Genomic DNA, 18,855 nt, shown 5'->3' with positions numbered 1-18,855 from the left:
AATATTTTAATTAGAAATCATAATATTAATTAGTATTTAATTAGGAATTAATTTGGAATTATTTTTGGGATTAAAGGAACTAATTGAAAGTGTAGGGGCTGTTTTGCAATTTATTAATAGTTGTGAAATTGAGCTATTGGACCCTTGGAAAGGAGTGGATGAAAATTATAGGTAGGCCCCATAATTTTTCGTCCAAGGCTCTTTGATAAGGAATCCATGGGCTGCTTAGGCCCTAAGCTGGAAATTAGGGTTTCCTCCAGCAAACCCAAGCTTTGGGACTAAGCAACAACAACAATATAAAGAGCCCCACCCATTAGAATTTTGGCCCCATCCTTCTAAACCCTAGTAGAGCCGAAATCTTGTGCCTCCTCCTCCTCTCTCCTTTCATTCTCTTGCATAAAGTGTTTTGTAAGCCATTAGAGGTGTCATATTTGAGGCACTTGCTCTCAAGAGTTCACGATCTTCAAGGATTCTTTGTTATTACTACATAACAAATCAAGGTATGTATCTAAACCATAGTTTATGTTGATTTCGAAAATAGTACATGCCTCCTAGGGTTTCTAGATTTGTGTTCAATGCTTGTATGTCTAATAGAGAAAACATAGATCCTTCAATTAGGGTTGCATGCAGACATAAGATTGTTTGCTATGTATAAAACCCATCATCTATAACTACCCATACATGGCTACATCGCTAAACAAAATACAGAACATACTAAGATACTTCATATGCTCTCCTAGGATTCTATTCCCCATGTGTGCTAAGAAAGTCTGTTTTGACATCTTTAATCATCCAATAAATGCAGGTTGTACATAATTGAAATAAAATAGACGTTCTAATAAATGTCTCTACCATAAGGCTTTCATCAAATAAGAACAGACAATAAGGCCGAATCAAACATTCTAGGGCTATTTAGTCTTAAGTATGTACCACCCTAGTGCATTCATCACATAACTTCTAGTATCAGCATAAACTCTAAAGCACCTAATCACATACGTCTCTCCTAATAAACATTCTATCATGCATCCCTAAGCAGATCTTTAGTCCTATACTAGCATGCAACTCTTATGATAGCATACTAAACATAACGTTCATGTATGAGTATTTTGGGAATTAATTACTTAAGCTCGGCTGATTGCATGCATTACACCCATTTCTTTATAAAACCTTTTTAGAAAATTGTTTTCTTTTAAAAGATTTTATTATTCCTAAGTTTGAGTTCATACATATTATGGAGTGTGACTGAATCCCTAAAACTAAGACTCTGATACCAACTTGTAACCTTCCAAAAATACATGGTAAAAATTTCATTTTTCTAACAACCAAAACCATTGATTCAATCATTCAAAAGATAATTAGAGTATAATGTATTCTCAAAACATTAGAGTAAAGTCATGAAATAGATAGTGCGGAAAACTCCAGAAGATGTAGTGCGATTAAGCCGGACCCATCCCTTTAGAACCAAAATTACCTGAAACATTTAAACATAAAATCGTAAGCACACAACTTAGTTAGTTTCCCAAAATACCACATTTCATACATAAAATCATGGGTCTATTTCAACCCCCAACTGAATGTTATTGGTCAAATCATAGTCTTATAATCCCTTCCAGCCATGGACCAGGCCAAATCTTGATCTTTCACATAATTGTCAAGAGCCAATTCCTGGTTTTTTATGCAAGATTCACAAAGACAATCTAGCATCCTACATAGTATAGTGAGAAAACTTGTCTCACAATTGAAGCCGAAAGTACCAAAACTCTCACGGAAAAAAAAAAGCTGGTGCTACCCACCACCTAATAAAACATTCAAGGTCAAACCTTAATCTATCATCTAAAACTACTTAGTTGACCAAAACTCAACCAAGTCAAAAAGTCAAATGTTAACGTTCACCATGTCGTAGCCAACCAAAGGCCACATCGTAGCAGCTAAACGACAACATAGTTAGGATTAAGCCCTTTGCTCAAACTTTCCAGAAGGATTATTGGGACCTTAAAGGTTCATAAAAATCTAAACTTTATGAACATGCATGACCCATGCATGTCCTCCACTCAAACTAGGTCAAAAGGTAAGAAAATGACTTAAATCTCATGCATGGATTTAAAAACACTCTCAACTCTTATATCCAAAAGATATAATATTTTAGCGACCTTAGTGAGTCATAAACTTGCTAAATTTATCACACACATTCATTCAAACTTCAGTAATGGATCATAATATGTTAACCTTATTAGATACACAAGAAATGAACCATAGAGATCAATTCGTGAAGACTTACAATGATCCAGAAGATGATCACAAAGGTGGAGATGAGTTATTTGATGGATCCTTGCACTAGAAAACTTCCTCTTCTTCCCTCAAAGATCACAAACTCACCAAAATGATCTAAAAATCTTAAAAGGGGGCAAGGGTTTGATCTTATGCACATAGAGGAGTGATGGAGGCTGACGGTTGACAAACCCTAACCATCACATCCTTTAAATAGGGCCTCAGGCTTGAGTATAAGGGTTTTAAACCTTGTTGCACCACATTGTGGTCACTTAATGAAATGTGCATTTCATGATGCTTTTCACGTCATGGTGATCCTTCATCACCATGTCGTGGCCACCCAAACTTCACAAGATTAAAAACATAAAACTCATACGGTCATCTTGAAAGGGAGCTCTTAAGGTTTCTGTAGTATCTTGTCTGATGCTAAATTATTAAATCCTTTCTTTATAACAATGATGACTATTCTCAAAAGCTTTCAAACTCAATAAATAAAGCCCAAGACCTCTTTATGCTTAACACTTGATAATAAACTCAATTAATCAATAAAACATTTTATTAATTAAATAAATAATTGCTTATATGTTTTATCGCGTTATACATAACGAACCAACTTTTAATTTTTATTAATTAATAGTTGTTAAATAATATATATTTATACGCCATAAATATTATTATTTATTTTTTCATTTATGCTTTTAAGTGTGTGATCCCATTGATTCACATACGAACAATTGCACGGTTTAATTTCTTTATTCATTGCACATTAATTCCATAACTTCTCACTTGTGAAAAAAGGGGGAGAGAAAGAAAGAAAAGCTAATTGTATAAATAATGCTAAATGTCTATCAATACTCCATTGCTCTTTGATATATGTGAAACGCTTATCATCCACAAGGCATCCAATAATATTTAGTGGTCGACGATTCTTAGTATGAATATCCAACTGTTATGATATTTATAAAGCTCTGTTCATGGATTGAAAAGTTACGTGCTCTACATGTGGTTTGTCAATCAGGCTCCTCTAGGTGTGACCACATGCTCTGACTTATCCATTCATTAAGGGGCCTAACTAATACCAAACTCTAAATAATCAAAGGAACAAATCCCATGTTGACATTTTTGTGTTTCTCTTGAGTTTCATGTTATATTCGAAATATAGTCTTTACAATTATCATGTTTTAGATCAGTATTTGACATACCCTCAAGTTTTGATACTAGATTCATTTAGAAACCAAGAAATATTCACAAGTCAAAGGACATAAAGCTTAAGAATCATATGTTTTAGCTTTACTCAATAACATATATCCATGAAGTGCAACCTCAAAGTAGGCAATTTCCAATATTCACCAACTATGAAAACATATAACTCATGAATGCCACCAAACATCACATTAGTCGTACCTAATAGCCATGTTGATAGCTATGACCAACTATGGAATTTAAAAAGTGATTCTTATATATTTCATAACAAATAAAACACATGTTATGTGATGTCACTAACTTTACGCCCAATTAAAACATTTTATTTATGCTTATTTAAAACAAAGTATTATTTTATTAGTGCGGAATTTGTCCCAAAATATTATTAATGTGAAATGACATCAATATCAAAAGCATTTTCGAAGAAACTTGTTAGTCGTACCTAACATCACATTAGTCGTACCTAATAGCCATGTTGATAGCTATGACCAACTATGGAATTTAAAAAGTGATTCTTATATATTTCATAACAAATAAAACACATGTTATGTGATGTCACTAACTTTACGCCCAATTAAAACATTTTATTTATGCTTATTTAAAACAAAGTATTATTTTATTAGTGCGGAATTTGTCCCAAAACATTATTAATGTGAAATGACATCAATATCAAAAGCATTTTCGAAGAAACTTGTTTCATTAATTTTCAAAATATTGGGATGTCATTACCGATACCGAAACATAAGCATAAACTAGTGTTTACAGGCCTTACATCAATTTATTTAATGGCCTAAAAACTCCTTAAATCTCTAAACAGATTCAAACACCAAATATCCCTGAACTTTCATATCGCTACCTGTAATACAAAGAAACTGAGTAGGTTAGACTTGGGAACCTGGTTAGCACATAGGGTTTTCAACCCATAATATTATAATTAATTTGTTTTACTTATATATTCCGCATCAAACAAATAACCCGATTACCCATTCCTGTTATTCTCACTCCCCAATCCTAAGATGATGACCTATGCTAAAGGATCTCCGAGTAGACAATACTGCTTCGGGGATTCCTTAACAATATATGTCAATAAGGCAATCATGGAGTAAATAGTGTACCCGCATGAATGTATAGTCATTAATATCTACAGTCCATAGACCTACCCATGTATGGTTCATTTATCACCTACTGGTCGAAGACCTGCCTGTGTATGGTTCATTTAACATCTACAAGTCGAAGACATGGCTATGTATGTTTCATTAACACCTATATGTTGCAAGCATGTCCATGTTTCACCAGACTTGTCTAGAATAGTTTGTGGTCGTCCTCTATATCCGACTAGATGACTAATCCCTATTAGTACAACAATACAATTTTTGTTACAACCTCACATACTATTTTACTTTCCATAACCCTTCACTACCCAATATGCTTTAGGTATGATAAATAAATAGTTCAATACTTTATCAAAATATAATTTAACCAAGTAAGCTATATTGAGCAAAGTATTGTAAATACAAATAATAGGCACGTATAGCATCTAAGCAGTTAAATACTTCATATCTATGTGTAAAATAAAAGTAACTATGCATTCACTTGTTAAAAGTGGATGACTTGGTTTGGGCAGCGTTTCACCTAATGCCTTAACTTTTCCTTTGAAAATACCTAGATATGAATATCACTAAGTCTTAGCCTTATATTTCTCGCGACTATAATATTAGTCTAGATTCCTCAATAGTCAAAATGTTACATCAAGATCTATCAAATAAGGAACAACCAGGTAAGATCATATCAGAGGTAGGGTTTGTTTGGTATATAGAATATACTATTTAGAAATCCCACTTTAAACACCTCATAAAATCTAGCATTGTCATCATTCTCGTAAGTAGATCAATTAGTATTATGACTTGGAATCACTAATAAATCTTATTTATAAATTCATAACAACGTCTATGAATATAAATATAAGTTACACCTAAGGAATAATGAGTGTAGCTTAACTTATAAAAATTTCTGACAAAGGCTGGAAAGTTTATAGGAAGAACTCTGACCCAAACGCTTCTAATTGTTGGACTCTCTGGTGACTCAGATGCCCGCTAAAAACTTCTAAAATCTAGGGAAAACCATATTCTAAGAGAAGAAAATCATTTCAGGGAGAAAGGGATGTGAAGGTGTAAGTAATGGCTACAAAACTAACTTCTATATATAGGGGACTGGCCAAGCGTGCCGCACCTATGTGTTGTCGTCGCTCCTCCCTTCGCTTGTTACGTGTCGTCGCCTCGTTCTCCTGCATTACTCCATTCTAGAAGCTATCATATTTCACAAATATGTAGTGACACGTGTCCCAATCTCATGATGCCACGTCACTCGGTCGGTGGAAGACTCGACACTCTCCTTGCTACGTGGCACTTCCTGGTGGTGCCACTCATCACAACAGGTGTTTTCTCGAAATCTTCGATCGACCATAACTTTCGCATACGTACTTTGTTTTTGACATTCTTTATATCCTTGGAATCCTCTCGAAGAGCTCTACAACTTTATTTTCGACCTCAACTGCTAATTCTCACTCTATTTTAAATTCATATTTTAATAGAGATTAGATTGTTAAAGTTCGTGCGAAAATCATAACTCTTTCATACGAACTTTATTCTTGACTGTTTTTATATCGAAGGGTTTATATTTAGGAGATCTTGAACTCCCGTTTACATTGTTTTTTGGCTAACACCGAACCGATTTAAATTTTGATTTTTGTGTCGCACATTGTTGTACTGAAACTTCGAAAATGCATAACTTGCTCTTACGAAGTCAGATTTATGCTTTCTTTATATGCATGCTCTTGCTTCGACGATTACTATGACTTTCGTTTAGATTACTTAGGCTAATAAGCAACATATCTCCGATTCACTTTTTATGACATGCGTAGCTGTGTCGTGTTGATCACGAAACTTCGAAGAAGCATAACTTCTTTATACAAAGTCGGATTTAAGCATTTCTTATATCCACGAAATGGTTATTATGACTACTACATCTTTAGCTAAGATTATTTATTATATCTTAAATATTTAGCCCGGATTTACGAATGTTACATTCTATTTTGAAGAAGACATTGCACCCAGTGGCAGATGCAGGCTATGGCTAGTAGGGTGTATGGCCACATTTGGAAGTGGATACACCCTATATATATATATATATATATATATATATATATATATATATATATATATATATATATATATATATATATATATATATATATATATATATATATATATATATATATATATATAACCCTAATAAATCAATATTTTGCTGAAAAAGTTCATATATGGCACCCACTTTGCTAAACAAATCCAAAAAAAATCCTTAATAGACCCCTGTTAAGTTCGGGTTCTGGATCCGCCACTGATTGCACCCCATAAATTAATTCATCATAACGAGACATCACCGCTTACTGCCTTAATACCTAAATCCCAAATTCTTAAATTCGTGATTTCACTACATTAATATAATAACTCCACCGTCTTTAGTAACCTCATACCTAAAAAAACCTTGTTTATAATATTGATCAATGATTTCGCTCTTCACCCAAGTGGACATTTTGGAACAACCACCTTTATTTGTTCCCATTTACTATAAATGTCACCAATAGATGATAATGTCGTTTTTTTTCTTTAGAAACTGTTCCTTGCATGTAAATGCTTCAAGGTAGTACATGCATGCATCTAGACACACTTCAATTGTTTAGGTAACTCTTGATTTCTATGTGACAATTGAACTCTAATTTTCACATGTTCCCAAAAGTGTGACAAACCTCATATATGTTTAGACATCTCTTGTTCTGAAGAGTGACTTACTGTGCCTTATGCTAGCGAAAACATGGCTACATAAGATAATTTCTGAATACTCACCAAATAATCATATTCCATGTTATTCATAGTTGTACATACATGGAATTTCAGAATACTCACAAAATAATCATATTCTTATCCAACGTTTTAAAATATTGAATGTCAAACCAAACATATGACATGTCATTTGTTGTAGAATAAATGAAAGATGAGACTAATGGTCCACTTGATAGATTTAATGTTCAAAAAACAAAGAAATAAATTATGTTGTTAATGGTATGTGAACTAGAGCTAACCCATTTAAAAGCACACAAAGCAACAAAAAACTAATGAAGATTTATTAATCAAGGTTAATTATTAAGTGTTAGTAGTGTTGACCTTTTATTCAGATAAAAAGGCTTTTTGAGATTTTTTTTTTTAAAAAAAAAAAACATAATTGTAATAAATAACAAAGACCTCGACAGATTATTAAGAAAAACACAAAATGCTGCAAAGCAACCCTGCGAATTTTATGGGTATTTATGTGAACTCTCTAAGTGGCAAAAATCATGCTTAAATTTTTTGATTGATCTGCAGTTGAAAATCACAATAGAGCCATGAGTGAAACCAACGAAAACATACACTAAACTTATTGAACCAGTTTATAGCCTAGTTGGTTATAATTTTCTTCAAAAAAATAAATATACTATACAATTAATTATACATATCTATTTACAAAATACCCAGCTTGCAAATTGACATGAAAAGCATCTGTAAAGTTATTTGACAAAGGCTATAAACACAAACAAAAGCATTCAAGTAACTACTATAATAGAAGTCCAAAAATGAAATATAATTTCATTGTAAATGAGGGTAAAACACAAGATCATAAGCAACAAATAATTCATCAATAACATTAAAATAAAACTACACCAAAATCTTAATATTCAGAAAAAAGAACAAAGACAACCAAAGTCATATCTCATGCTGTCTCCTTCTTAAGCTTGGCTAGTTCTTGCCTTACAACTCCAGCTTTCTGCAAAATTCACAAACAACAATACACACAGTAAGAACCCACACACACACACACACACACAAACTACAAAAAAAAAATGATTCAATTTGGATCTGACCTTTATCTTTGCCAACATAATCTTGAACCTGTCAAAGTCATTGAGTGAAGCCCTCTTCTTCTGAACAATAAGCTTTCTTCCCCATGAGCTGCTCTCCCACTTGTTCTTGACATCTGGTTATAAATATAATCATAAGTTTGATATTTATAACATTCACAAGCATATCATACCATAACATTTTAAAACTTACCAGCAGCTTCTAAAGCAGCAACAAGTGTTTTCTTCTTTGGAACTCTATTGATGTCAATCTTGATGTCTGTAAGTGTCAACCTCTTGAAGTTCATTTGGCCTCTTACCATATCAGGAGCATCAACAAGTGCCTATTTATCAAATCAAAATAGAGGTAATTAAGACATGAGCATCTATTGCAGATTCCATGTTTCTTTATATCCATATAACAGAACATAGAGCATCTCCAATTCCTAATCCTAGCATTTTGTTAAAACAATGATTATACAAGTAATGACAATAACAGCTTCATACAAAACTAAAATGAACTCCTATTTCTATTCTTATAAAAGTATTGAGGTTGTCATCACTCAATAATTCCTGAAAAAAAAAATGCAAATTATCCTAACAGATAACTTGTAGCCAACTGATATCTTTACTGAACCTAATGGTTGTGTGGCAATATTTATGCATACTAAGTTATATGACTCTAGATTTTGCTGATTCAAGTTCAAGAAATCAAACTATAATCCGTGTTTTCCACAGACATCCCACAGATACAATCAGATAAATACTGAAAAGGGACAATTTTACATAAATAAAAGCAAATTAAACTGCTTGGAAAGCAGTAATCTAGGGATCCAATTAGCGCCCAACTATGATAAGAGTATATAAACTGAGCTTATAGTAAAAATACATGAGCAAATGAGGAGATACCCTGTTTTGATCAATAACATCGACGATGACAACAAGCCTTCCATAATCCTTTCCGTAGTTGACGAGAGCGATTCTCCCGATCTCAACGTACCTCTTGAACGGCTACACAAATCAAAGCACATGGATACTGTAAGAACATAGGTAATACAGCACACAAATAGATGGATGTAGGTAGTGGTTCAGGGTTGCGTTTTACCATTTCAGCTTTACTGTATTCAGATCGCCGAGGAAGACTGGCGGAGGCGTTGAAGATGATGAAAGCTAGGGTTTACGATATGGGAGGGTTTATATGGTAAAGAGTAAACTCTGTTTCTTAATTGGGCTTCACTTAAAATGTTTGGGTCTTAGTCCACCACCGTGTCTACCCAAGCCCTTACTTTTACAATTATTATTACTTTTTTAGGGATTTTTTTGGGATATTCTCAAAAAGATTGTTAGTCCACAACTATCTTTTCCTTAAATTGTTTGTAATTTGACAACCAAAATTTTGAACTATTTTCTAACAAAAAAAAAAAAAAACTGTTTTTTAACGTATAACTTTTAATTAAAAAAAAAAAGTAGATTCAAAAAATCCATATATTGTTCGAAATTACTTTTCATGAGTTTTAATTTTTGTTTTTCATGTGTACGCATTAAGTATTGAACTCATTTTTCTGTGTTAGATATCCATTGAAATGATATAAAAAAAAAAAGATAAGAGAAAGAAAAACAATCTATTTTATCAAAATGCAATTAAAAAAAATGAGGAGAAATGAGAGGTAAGAAGATGAGAGAAACTAAAAAAATAAGAATAATGGTGAAAATAGTTTGAAAATAATAAACTAATTCAGAAATCCATAATTTTAAAGGAGAATTTAACATTTGTTCTTACTAAACATCTAAATATCGTATTTGTCCGACCTTAACTCTAAATATTGTATTTTCCCCTTATTAATATTTTGAAATATCGAATTTGCAAAAATCTATTTTTTAATAGTTTTTAGAGGGTGTTCGGCAAACTTATTTAAGCTATTTTTTAGCTTATTATCGGTTTCATACGGATATAAGCTAAAAATGGTGTTTGTATAGGAATTAACTTATCAATGTGTCCTATCGGAAATAAGTGAAAATCTAGAAGTAAGTCCTTCTAACTTATTAGCTTGTAATTTATAAGTTATAAGTTGAAAATTGCTAATGAAAACGTCATAAGTTTAGCCAAAAACACCTTAACATTTAATAATACTTTTTATATATTCTTAAATCATTAAAATTAAAATAAAAAGTGAATGGACCGTAATACCCTTGCTTTAAAATCATATGAATAACTAATTCCTGCGACTAGAGACTGAACCCTACGTCTCTTTTTTTTTCTGCCTTCTTCTCGTTGCGTCTTTTTTTTTCTACCTTCTTTTCACCAAGCGTTTTTACATTTATTGGTATCAGATAAGTTTATGTTTTCATTTGTTAATTGAATATTCAATTTCGTGATTAAAGTATGGATAGTGTTTTTATTTGTTATTTGAAATTCAATTTCGTGAATTCCTTTATTTCCAACTGACGAGATATGTCAAGTTTGTCGTAAGGCATGTTTGGACATCTTTGGGAACATGCGGTTCATTGTAGAGAGCTCCCTGGTTTCAAGTACCGACATGATGTGGTTAGGGATGTTCTCTTTGATGTTTGTCGGCATGTTGGTATCTCTGCAAAGAAAGAAGCGTCCGTGAACTTTTTGACGGAACCACATGATGAAAGATCTACCCTCAGGCCGACTGACATTTTGATCTTTGGATGGGTAGGAGGGAAGCACGCGTGTGTGGATCTTATGGGGGTCTCTCCTCTCGTCGGTTTGAGGAGTGGCGGTTTCACAGCAGGGCATGCCGCTTTGAAGGTCGTTGCATGCAAAGTGGCAAAGCACGAGAATGTATGTATAGAACATCAACATGTGTTTGTACCTTTTGCATTTGATATATTTGGTTTTCTCGCACCAGAGGCCGTGGAGCTCCTCAACAGAGTCCAACGAGTCATGCATTCTAATGTCATATCTCCTAGATCCACAGATGTTGTTTTCAAAAGAATTAGTTTTTCCATACAGAAAGGGTTAGCGGCACAACTTGTTGATTATTTTCCTTCCATCGTTATGTATTGACCTTTATTTAGTTATATAACCGTTGCTTTTTACAAAAAAAAAAAAAAAAAAAAAAAAAAAAAAAAAAAAAAAAAATCGTGAATAGAAGTATGAATAACTTCAAATATGTCAGTTTAAAAGTCAACACCTTTACAAATTTCGCTAGGATTTGGTTCTCCTACATTGTTTTGTCTAAATGCTAGGCAAACACTATTCTCCTGCATTGTTTTGTCTAAATTCTCAGCAACCTGCTTACTACAGGCTATAAGATTAGTATTCTTTTTCTCTTTTCTTTCATTAAGGGTTTGCATGTATTTAAGCTCATCTTCTTTTGATGTTAGCTCAAGTTCAACACACTCGTTTAAAAGTCAAACTCTTTATGGTTGATTCATTGACTGCAACAGTCTCTTCAAAGTTCTTGATTAGACTATCTACAAAGTATATACATACATACTGAGATGGAAACAAGTTGAAATCCCTATTTTTTTCCCCACATCCACACTTTGATTAAAAATATAACATGCTTCTACATCATATCTTCTTAATTACACAATACATGTTTCATCTATGAGACCGAGAACTTTTTAGTGTTCATCTTTAAGTTGCTTGTCTACATTTTCCTTGCTGGCAACGAGTTCCTCCAACTCCTTTTCACCTTTAACCACAATTCCACAAATTCAAAGAATTAAACTAAATTACGACAAACATATAAATTGGAACTTATAGGATCCGAATGTGGTTAACTTTATAGAAAGGAGATTAAACTTACGGTTCCTAATAGTTTCTTCTAATGATTCCACCTATACAACACCTACTGGAGTTTATAAAATTACAACAAACTTGTCGAATTGAATTGTACACATGAACCTAAAAAAGATCTATATATCACAAAAAACAGACTAATGTGTGCATAATTTTAACAAACATTTGACATGATTGTAGAATGTGGTTGGGTAGTTATGTTCAACAACCCCCGATAGCTCTTTCGCCTCCTTTCCTATAATAATTCCACGCCACAACTCTATAATTCAATGAGAATACTGGGATTCTCTCTTATGAAGTTTGTTGTATTCTTAAAGCTAATCAGGGTTTCTTTCATGCGTACACAACCACGGCTACAACAAACTCCCAACAATAATTTCTCCGGGTGACAGAGGGATCTTCTACGAGGGAGGTTGTGATTTGTTGAAAACAGGGGGATATTCATTGCTGATAGACGAAAATGCATAAGGCTATTTGGGTGGGGTCGGGAGGGACAATACGGTCGATCTAGCCAAAAGGGGTTTTAAGATTAAAGGGTATTATGGTCCATTCACTTTTATTTTAATTTTAATGATTTAAAAATATAGAAAATGATTACTAAATGTTAAAGACTATTAAAAAAATAGATTTGCGCAAATCTAATATTTTAAAAGATTAATTAGGGAAAATACAATATTTAAAATTTAGGTTAGACAAATATGATATTTAGATGTTTAGTAAGTGTATATATGAAAAATTTTCCTATTTTTAACTAGGTGGTCATTTAGTAATTGTTAATAACCTATAAATGCCTTAGTGTTGGATGACTCAAATTCTTTAAATAAATTTGCATTTAAATAAAATCATGTTGTTTTGTAAGATTGTTGAATGAATATGTTGAATATTAAATTATCATTTTAACATCCTTTCTAAATAAACATACATCCATATAATATATTATAATGTATATATGAAAATTTTCCTATGTTTGACTATGTGGTCATTTAGGAATTGTTAATAACCTGTAAATACCTTAGTGTTGGATGACTCAAATTCTTTAAATAAATTTGCATTTAAATAAAATTATATTGTTTTGTAAGATTGTTGAATAAATATGTTGAATATTAAATTACCATTTTAACCTTCTTTCTAAATAAACATACATCCATATAATATATTATAATGTATATATGAAGATTTTTCTATTTTTAACTAGGTGGTCATTTAGGAATTGTTAATAACCTGTAAATGCCTTACTGTTGGTTGACTCAAATTCTTTAAATAAATTTGCATTTAAATAAAATTATGTTGTTTTGTAAGATTGTTGAATGAATATGTTGAATATTAAATTACCATTTTAACATTTTTTCTAAATAAATATACATCCATGTAATCTTAACTATATTATTAAACGTATTGTCCATGTCTTGAAGATTAAGAGGTATACATTTTATAACATCACGTACAATCTATTAAGCTTACAATGTATACGTATACACGCACGTATCATTGTAACGTACGGTCGTAACTTCTCGTGGAAAACCCTAATACCCTCTAGACACTATCAGCCATCGTTTCTTCCAAATCTATTCCGTCTACCTCCCCACTGTCTTCAATTTCCGATAGGCTTCCATTACCACCACCCTCCTATAGTCGTCGCTATCGCCACCCTGCCGACGTTGTCGTTACCTTTAGTCGTCGTCTGCAGCCCCACTTCTACCTAGAAACCCTAACTCTATCTCGCTGCCACCATCGGACACTATTAACTGCAAGCCCTAGCCCTAGAGTGTCCCCTCCATCTCCACCAGACATCGCACACCATAAACAAGAAAAATGTCACACCCCAAAACCGAGAACGGCGGAATACGTTCTGGGGTGGAGGACGTCATGTACAGTATCATAACAATGCATAATAGTAAAAACCAGCAACAACATCCATTGCATTAATATCAAATTGTAATACAAGCGTGTTCTGTACAGTTTGATAGACACCAAAAGTATAAGCAAAATAAAAGATGAGTCTTGTATGTGCTCCATCTTCTCAAAAGTTGCATCAGTACCTGCCTATTGTTGACCTGAGAATACAAGTTATTTTGAAAACAAGTATCAGCATAAAGCTGGTGAGTTCATAAGTATTCAGTGTCATTGCTTGTATAAAAGTGTTTTCAATCATGTATTATAATAGCTGTCATCAATGTTTGAAAATAGTATGATCCCTAGAAAATCGTATATTTTCCAGTAAAAGTAGTCTTCTACCAAGACCCGGTTATCTGTATGTTTGATCCTTTGAAAATGTAAAAAGTTTTCCCATTGAAACTATCCGTATGAAAATATAGTTTTTAGACTTCATTCATGTAAAGTAATTGGGAAAAATAATGATTTACCCCAGCAGTGTCACTGCCGGTTGAATGTAATAAAATTTGCAGGCTCCAGGTAGTATTAAATGTACGATACACCTTGAGGAGTCTGTTTCGCCTTTAATTATTAATGTGTTAATTAAAGGTTCGAATGTGAACTCGTAGGTAACCATGCTGATTGACGATCGAATAACCGATAACCCTCCAGGTCACACGTAGTATGGTGACATTTGTCACCCCTGGGCCTAGACGGCTCGGACTGCAGCTAGCAGTCGAGATGTGGGAGTGTTTGTCCCGTATAGATCTATACACAAAATGCCCGCTCTCCCTCCAGGAGACTCTGGTTACACGGTGATAGCATAGTGAAGAGTCGTATCACGAAATAGTATGTCACATTCTGTTTTAGTATATTCTCTTGTATTAGTGTATAATGTACTTCTTGGTATAATGTATTGAGTGTTCTCTTGTATAGTATATAGTACCCTCGTTGTATAGTATTAATCGTGTATCGACTCGTAATAGTACTAACTATAGTAAGTATCATGGTAATAATAGTAACGAGTGGAAATCCTTAACTATACCTATTATAGTTAAATAGAAGTGTTAGTTGCGTGCCTTTGGTACACAAAGGTATTGAACTTGAAATGAAGGCTTTTATATCCAACACAAATATATATGATATATAACTAAGAAATCAACGACAGTCGGACAGTTAACAAAGTACCCTAAGTCCACAATCAAACAAGAACAGGAAGTAAGGTGAGCTATCAGTCCTAAGTCCTTCAAGTCTTACTTATATAAATATATTGATGTAGATAAGGTTTAGGAAACAAAGAAAGTTTGAAAAAAGTTTGGAAATAGTTTTTATAAAAACTTTTACGTGGAAAATGAGTTAAATAAACATTTAGAACAATTTTGTTGTCAAAGCAATTCAAAATATAAAAATCCTTTTTAGTTGCAAGCTATAAATCACATGTGATTGATACTATAGCATGTTGGTTTCAACTTGTATCCCCCCATAAAAGCATTCAAAAACATTGAAAGGTTAATTAAGGGGTATGAACTCATTGTTTAACGTAGGGTTCGAGTGTGCAATCGATATGAGTGTTGGATGTCAACGGATTCTCTGAACATAAGAGGTCCCTATTAATCATATGGTGACACATATATGAGTTAGAGCTAGGGTGATTCATGACTAAACATGATGGGAAATCACCCTAATGACTTAGATTCATTAGGATTAAGTGTCCCATGTTTCGTACTTAGTGATTCTTACAAGTTTAAGGCCAAATATGGGTACTAGAGTGGGTGTATGGTCATAAAAGTGAATGTGCGGCTAGGGAATGCAGCTAGAATTGTGTGTGAGGCTGCACACTGGAGTGTGCGGCCGTACAGAGGGTGTGTGCTGTCGTACACAGGAGTGTGCGGCTGTACACTCCTTGTTTGAGTCCTATGTGTCGATTTTTAGGGGTTTTCAAGTATCAACTAAGTCCTAGATCGATTATAGAGGCCATACCCTCACTTTCGAGGATGTTTTGTGTGTGTGCTGTCACCTGATGAAGGTGTGCGGCCGCACTCCTTCAAGGGGTGAAGAACACGAAGAACACTATGAGTTTTAAGCTTAGATTCAAGTGTTTTGCCTCTATAACAAGCTGAAAGATGATGTTTTTCACGTTTTGGAGGCCTTCTAAGTGTTCTTGGATGATGTTTCTAGAGAGATAAAGTAAAGAGAGAGAAGGTGCAACCAAAAGTGAATGGAAGAAGGTCCTCTACTATATATAGGGTCGGGTGTGAGGCTGGAGGGGGTTTGCGGTTGGGTGTGCGGCTAGCTGGCCGCACACACCTCTCTTGGTGTGTTTGGCTTGATTTTGTGATGCAACACCCTTCCTAGCCCTTCTTAAGGCCCATATCTATGATATACTAAGCCTATAACACTCGTACGGATCCAAGATTTTGCTAAAAGATGCTAAATTCAAGTGAATTATAGATATATGGATCAATTGAATAGTGTAAAAGTGTCGGGTTGTCACAAAAAAGCCCTAACTCTTCTAGCTGCGACTGAGGACTTCTCTTCGACCTTCGTCTCTCTATCTTAGAGCCTGCGATTTCGATTATTCTCCTCGGCTCCTGCTGGTATAGCATATTCTATTACCTGAATTTTATTCTCATCGACCTTCGTCTCTTTATCTTAGAGCTTGCGATTTCGATTGTTCTCCTCAGCTCCTGCTGGTATAGCATATTCTATTACCTGAATTTTATGTTGATGTTTTGATAGGTCGAACTAGATTTGGGTAATTATGAACGCTTCTTGGACGTGAGGCTTACTAGAGATAACAACATAACCACTGGAAAGATCTATCAGGTATCATTACCATTTACCAAAATTTGTGTTGTATCATTTCTATACTCCGTAGTAGTGATTAGTGCCAGATTCTTTTAGTAATTTGTTATCATTTTGCCAGTCTGTTCTTGAGAAGGAACGAAAAGGAGATTATCTTGGAAATTTCATGATTTTTTAGACGGAAGCCATTATGAAGGTGTGGATTCAGTGCCGGAAATTTCGTTGGATGGGGATTCACTGGTATGACTGTGAACAAATTTGGAGCCATTCTTCAGTGCTGCAGCTTCTCAGTTTGTTTTAGGGCACCAGATTCCCTTTTCACTATGGCTATCGTTGGCCCCTGTTATTCTAGGTATATCTTTTTTTACTATTATATGTTTCTTTAATTAACTTTAACAAAAAGAAGTATAAATTTTAATGATTTAATGACATAAATGTTTTAGGTGTATCAATGGCCTCATTGACCGAACTTTCATTCAACTGGCTTGGATTCACAAGCGCCATGATTTCTAACATTTCTTTCACTTACAGAAGCATATATTCAAAGAAAGCCATGGTAACATCAATATTTTGTTAATTATTATCAGCGAATTATCTTGAATATTAACCAATTATAAATCCGTTTTTTTTTTACAGACATGTATGGATAGCACGAATGTGTATGCTTACATTTCGATAATGACACTTTTATTTTGCCTCCCGCAATCAATACTTGTAAGATAAGTTGTTCATATTCGTTTTCTTCTTTTCTTGATTTAAGAATTGGGATTTTTTTGTGTTTTTATTCTTTTTTAGATAAAAGGACCTAAATTGATGCATAGCAAACCCTTCATCTCTCAAGATGCATAACATCATTATCTCTTTAAAACCCTTTCATTCACCAGTCTCCATCTCTCAAGATGTCCATAGCAAACCGTAATCCACTGTGTGAGCATTTTTGAGCTTGAAACTGTGTGTTTTGGTGTCATTAAAGTAATGATAAGATTGAAGAACCAATTTGGAAGCTCAAGACCAATTAGATCCAGAAGCATCTCACCCTCAAGTATCATTTGGATGTATAAAGTTTGAATCGTGATGAGTTAGGTGCTTAGATCTTGCTAGTTTAGAGATTGTGTACATTTTTTGTCCCATAGTTTGATCTAGTGGAGTATGAGCTACTTCGGGTCCTTATTATGTAGTTTTGAGCTCATAGATTTATAAGAATGAGAGCTTTGACATTCTCTTTGATCCATGCAAGAGTTTTGGGACATTAGATAACTTTTGGACCAAGGGTTTGAGTTTTTACCATCTTGTATGCATGGAAATGGATAAAGTCAAAGGCTTTATTCATTAGGACGTACCTTTTAATCTAGATCTGAAGTTTGGTGCATTGGCTTAACGAAATAAGAACTTAATGGAAAACTTGAAATTTAGCTCTGGTACATTGGGCGTACCTGGAGGTACGTTGCACGTACCATGGATCATGCATGTGTTTTGGAAGGGAACCCTCCATGCTGGGCATAGAGGGAGTACGCAAGGCATACTCAGTCCAAAAGGAATCTTTGACTTTTTGACCTTGACTTTGACTAGGATTTTTACCAAGTTTTAGGGGCATTTTGGGTATTTCGATCGGTAGTTTGAGATTAGGTTACTGTTTATGTATAGGTGACTTATAGAGTTAGCATTTGGAGCAACGTTCTTTTCTGCTATCATTCAGATTGTGAGGTGAGTTTCTCTTCACTGTACTCGTAGGTCGAAGGCACTAATGTCGACCCACCGATTTATGAATCTTGGTATATAGGATGATGTTATGATGACTATATGATAGATTGGTAGATTTTTATGGTTACCTGAACTTGCTAGTTATATGTTTATCGGTTACATATGTCGACATAGTGTGGTTGGGTTGAGGTTGTACAACTTTGTGTTGTAAGACAACAAACCCGGGGCAATCCAATCAGGAGATTGTGGGCCAGAGTGGCAATCCAACCGGGAAGTTATGGGCCAGGGTAACCGAACT

At 33.9% G+C, this 18,855-nt stretch overlaps 1 protein-coding gene across 1 annotated transcript; it reads right to left on the bottom strand.

The window, feature by feature from the left end:
• Positions 1 to 8,129: 8,129 nt before the first annotated feature.
• On the bottom strand, positions 8,130 to 9,654 carry LOC111881276 (60S ribosomal protein L14-2). Its single transcript, XM_023877694.3, has 5 exons — positions 9,510 to 9,654; positions 9,314 to 9,415; positions 8,619 to 8,748; positions 8,429 to 8,541; positions 8,130 to 8,331 (listed from the first exon to the last, which is right to left on the bottom strand). Exons 1-5 carry the CDS (start codon positions 9,510 to 9,512, stop codon positions 8,278 to 8,280), a joined length of 402 nt encoding a protein of 133 aa, XP_023733462.1. The 5' UTR covers positions 9,513 to 9,654; the 3' UTR covers positions 8,130 to 8,277.
• Positions 9,655 to 18,855: the final 9,201 nt, after the last annotated feature.

This window comes from Lactuca sativa, chromosome 9, assembly GCF_002870075.4.
Source record: "Lactuca sativa cultivar Salinas chromosome 9, Lsat_Salinas_v11, whole genome shotgun sequence".
In the NCBI taxonomy this organism is placed as follows: Eukaryota; Viridiplantae; Streptophyta; class Magnoliopsida; order Asterales; family Asteraceae; genus Lactuca; species Lactuca sativa.
Note: the sequence above shows the minus strand (reverse complement) of the source record. Positions and strands in the feature narration are given on the sequence as shown.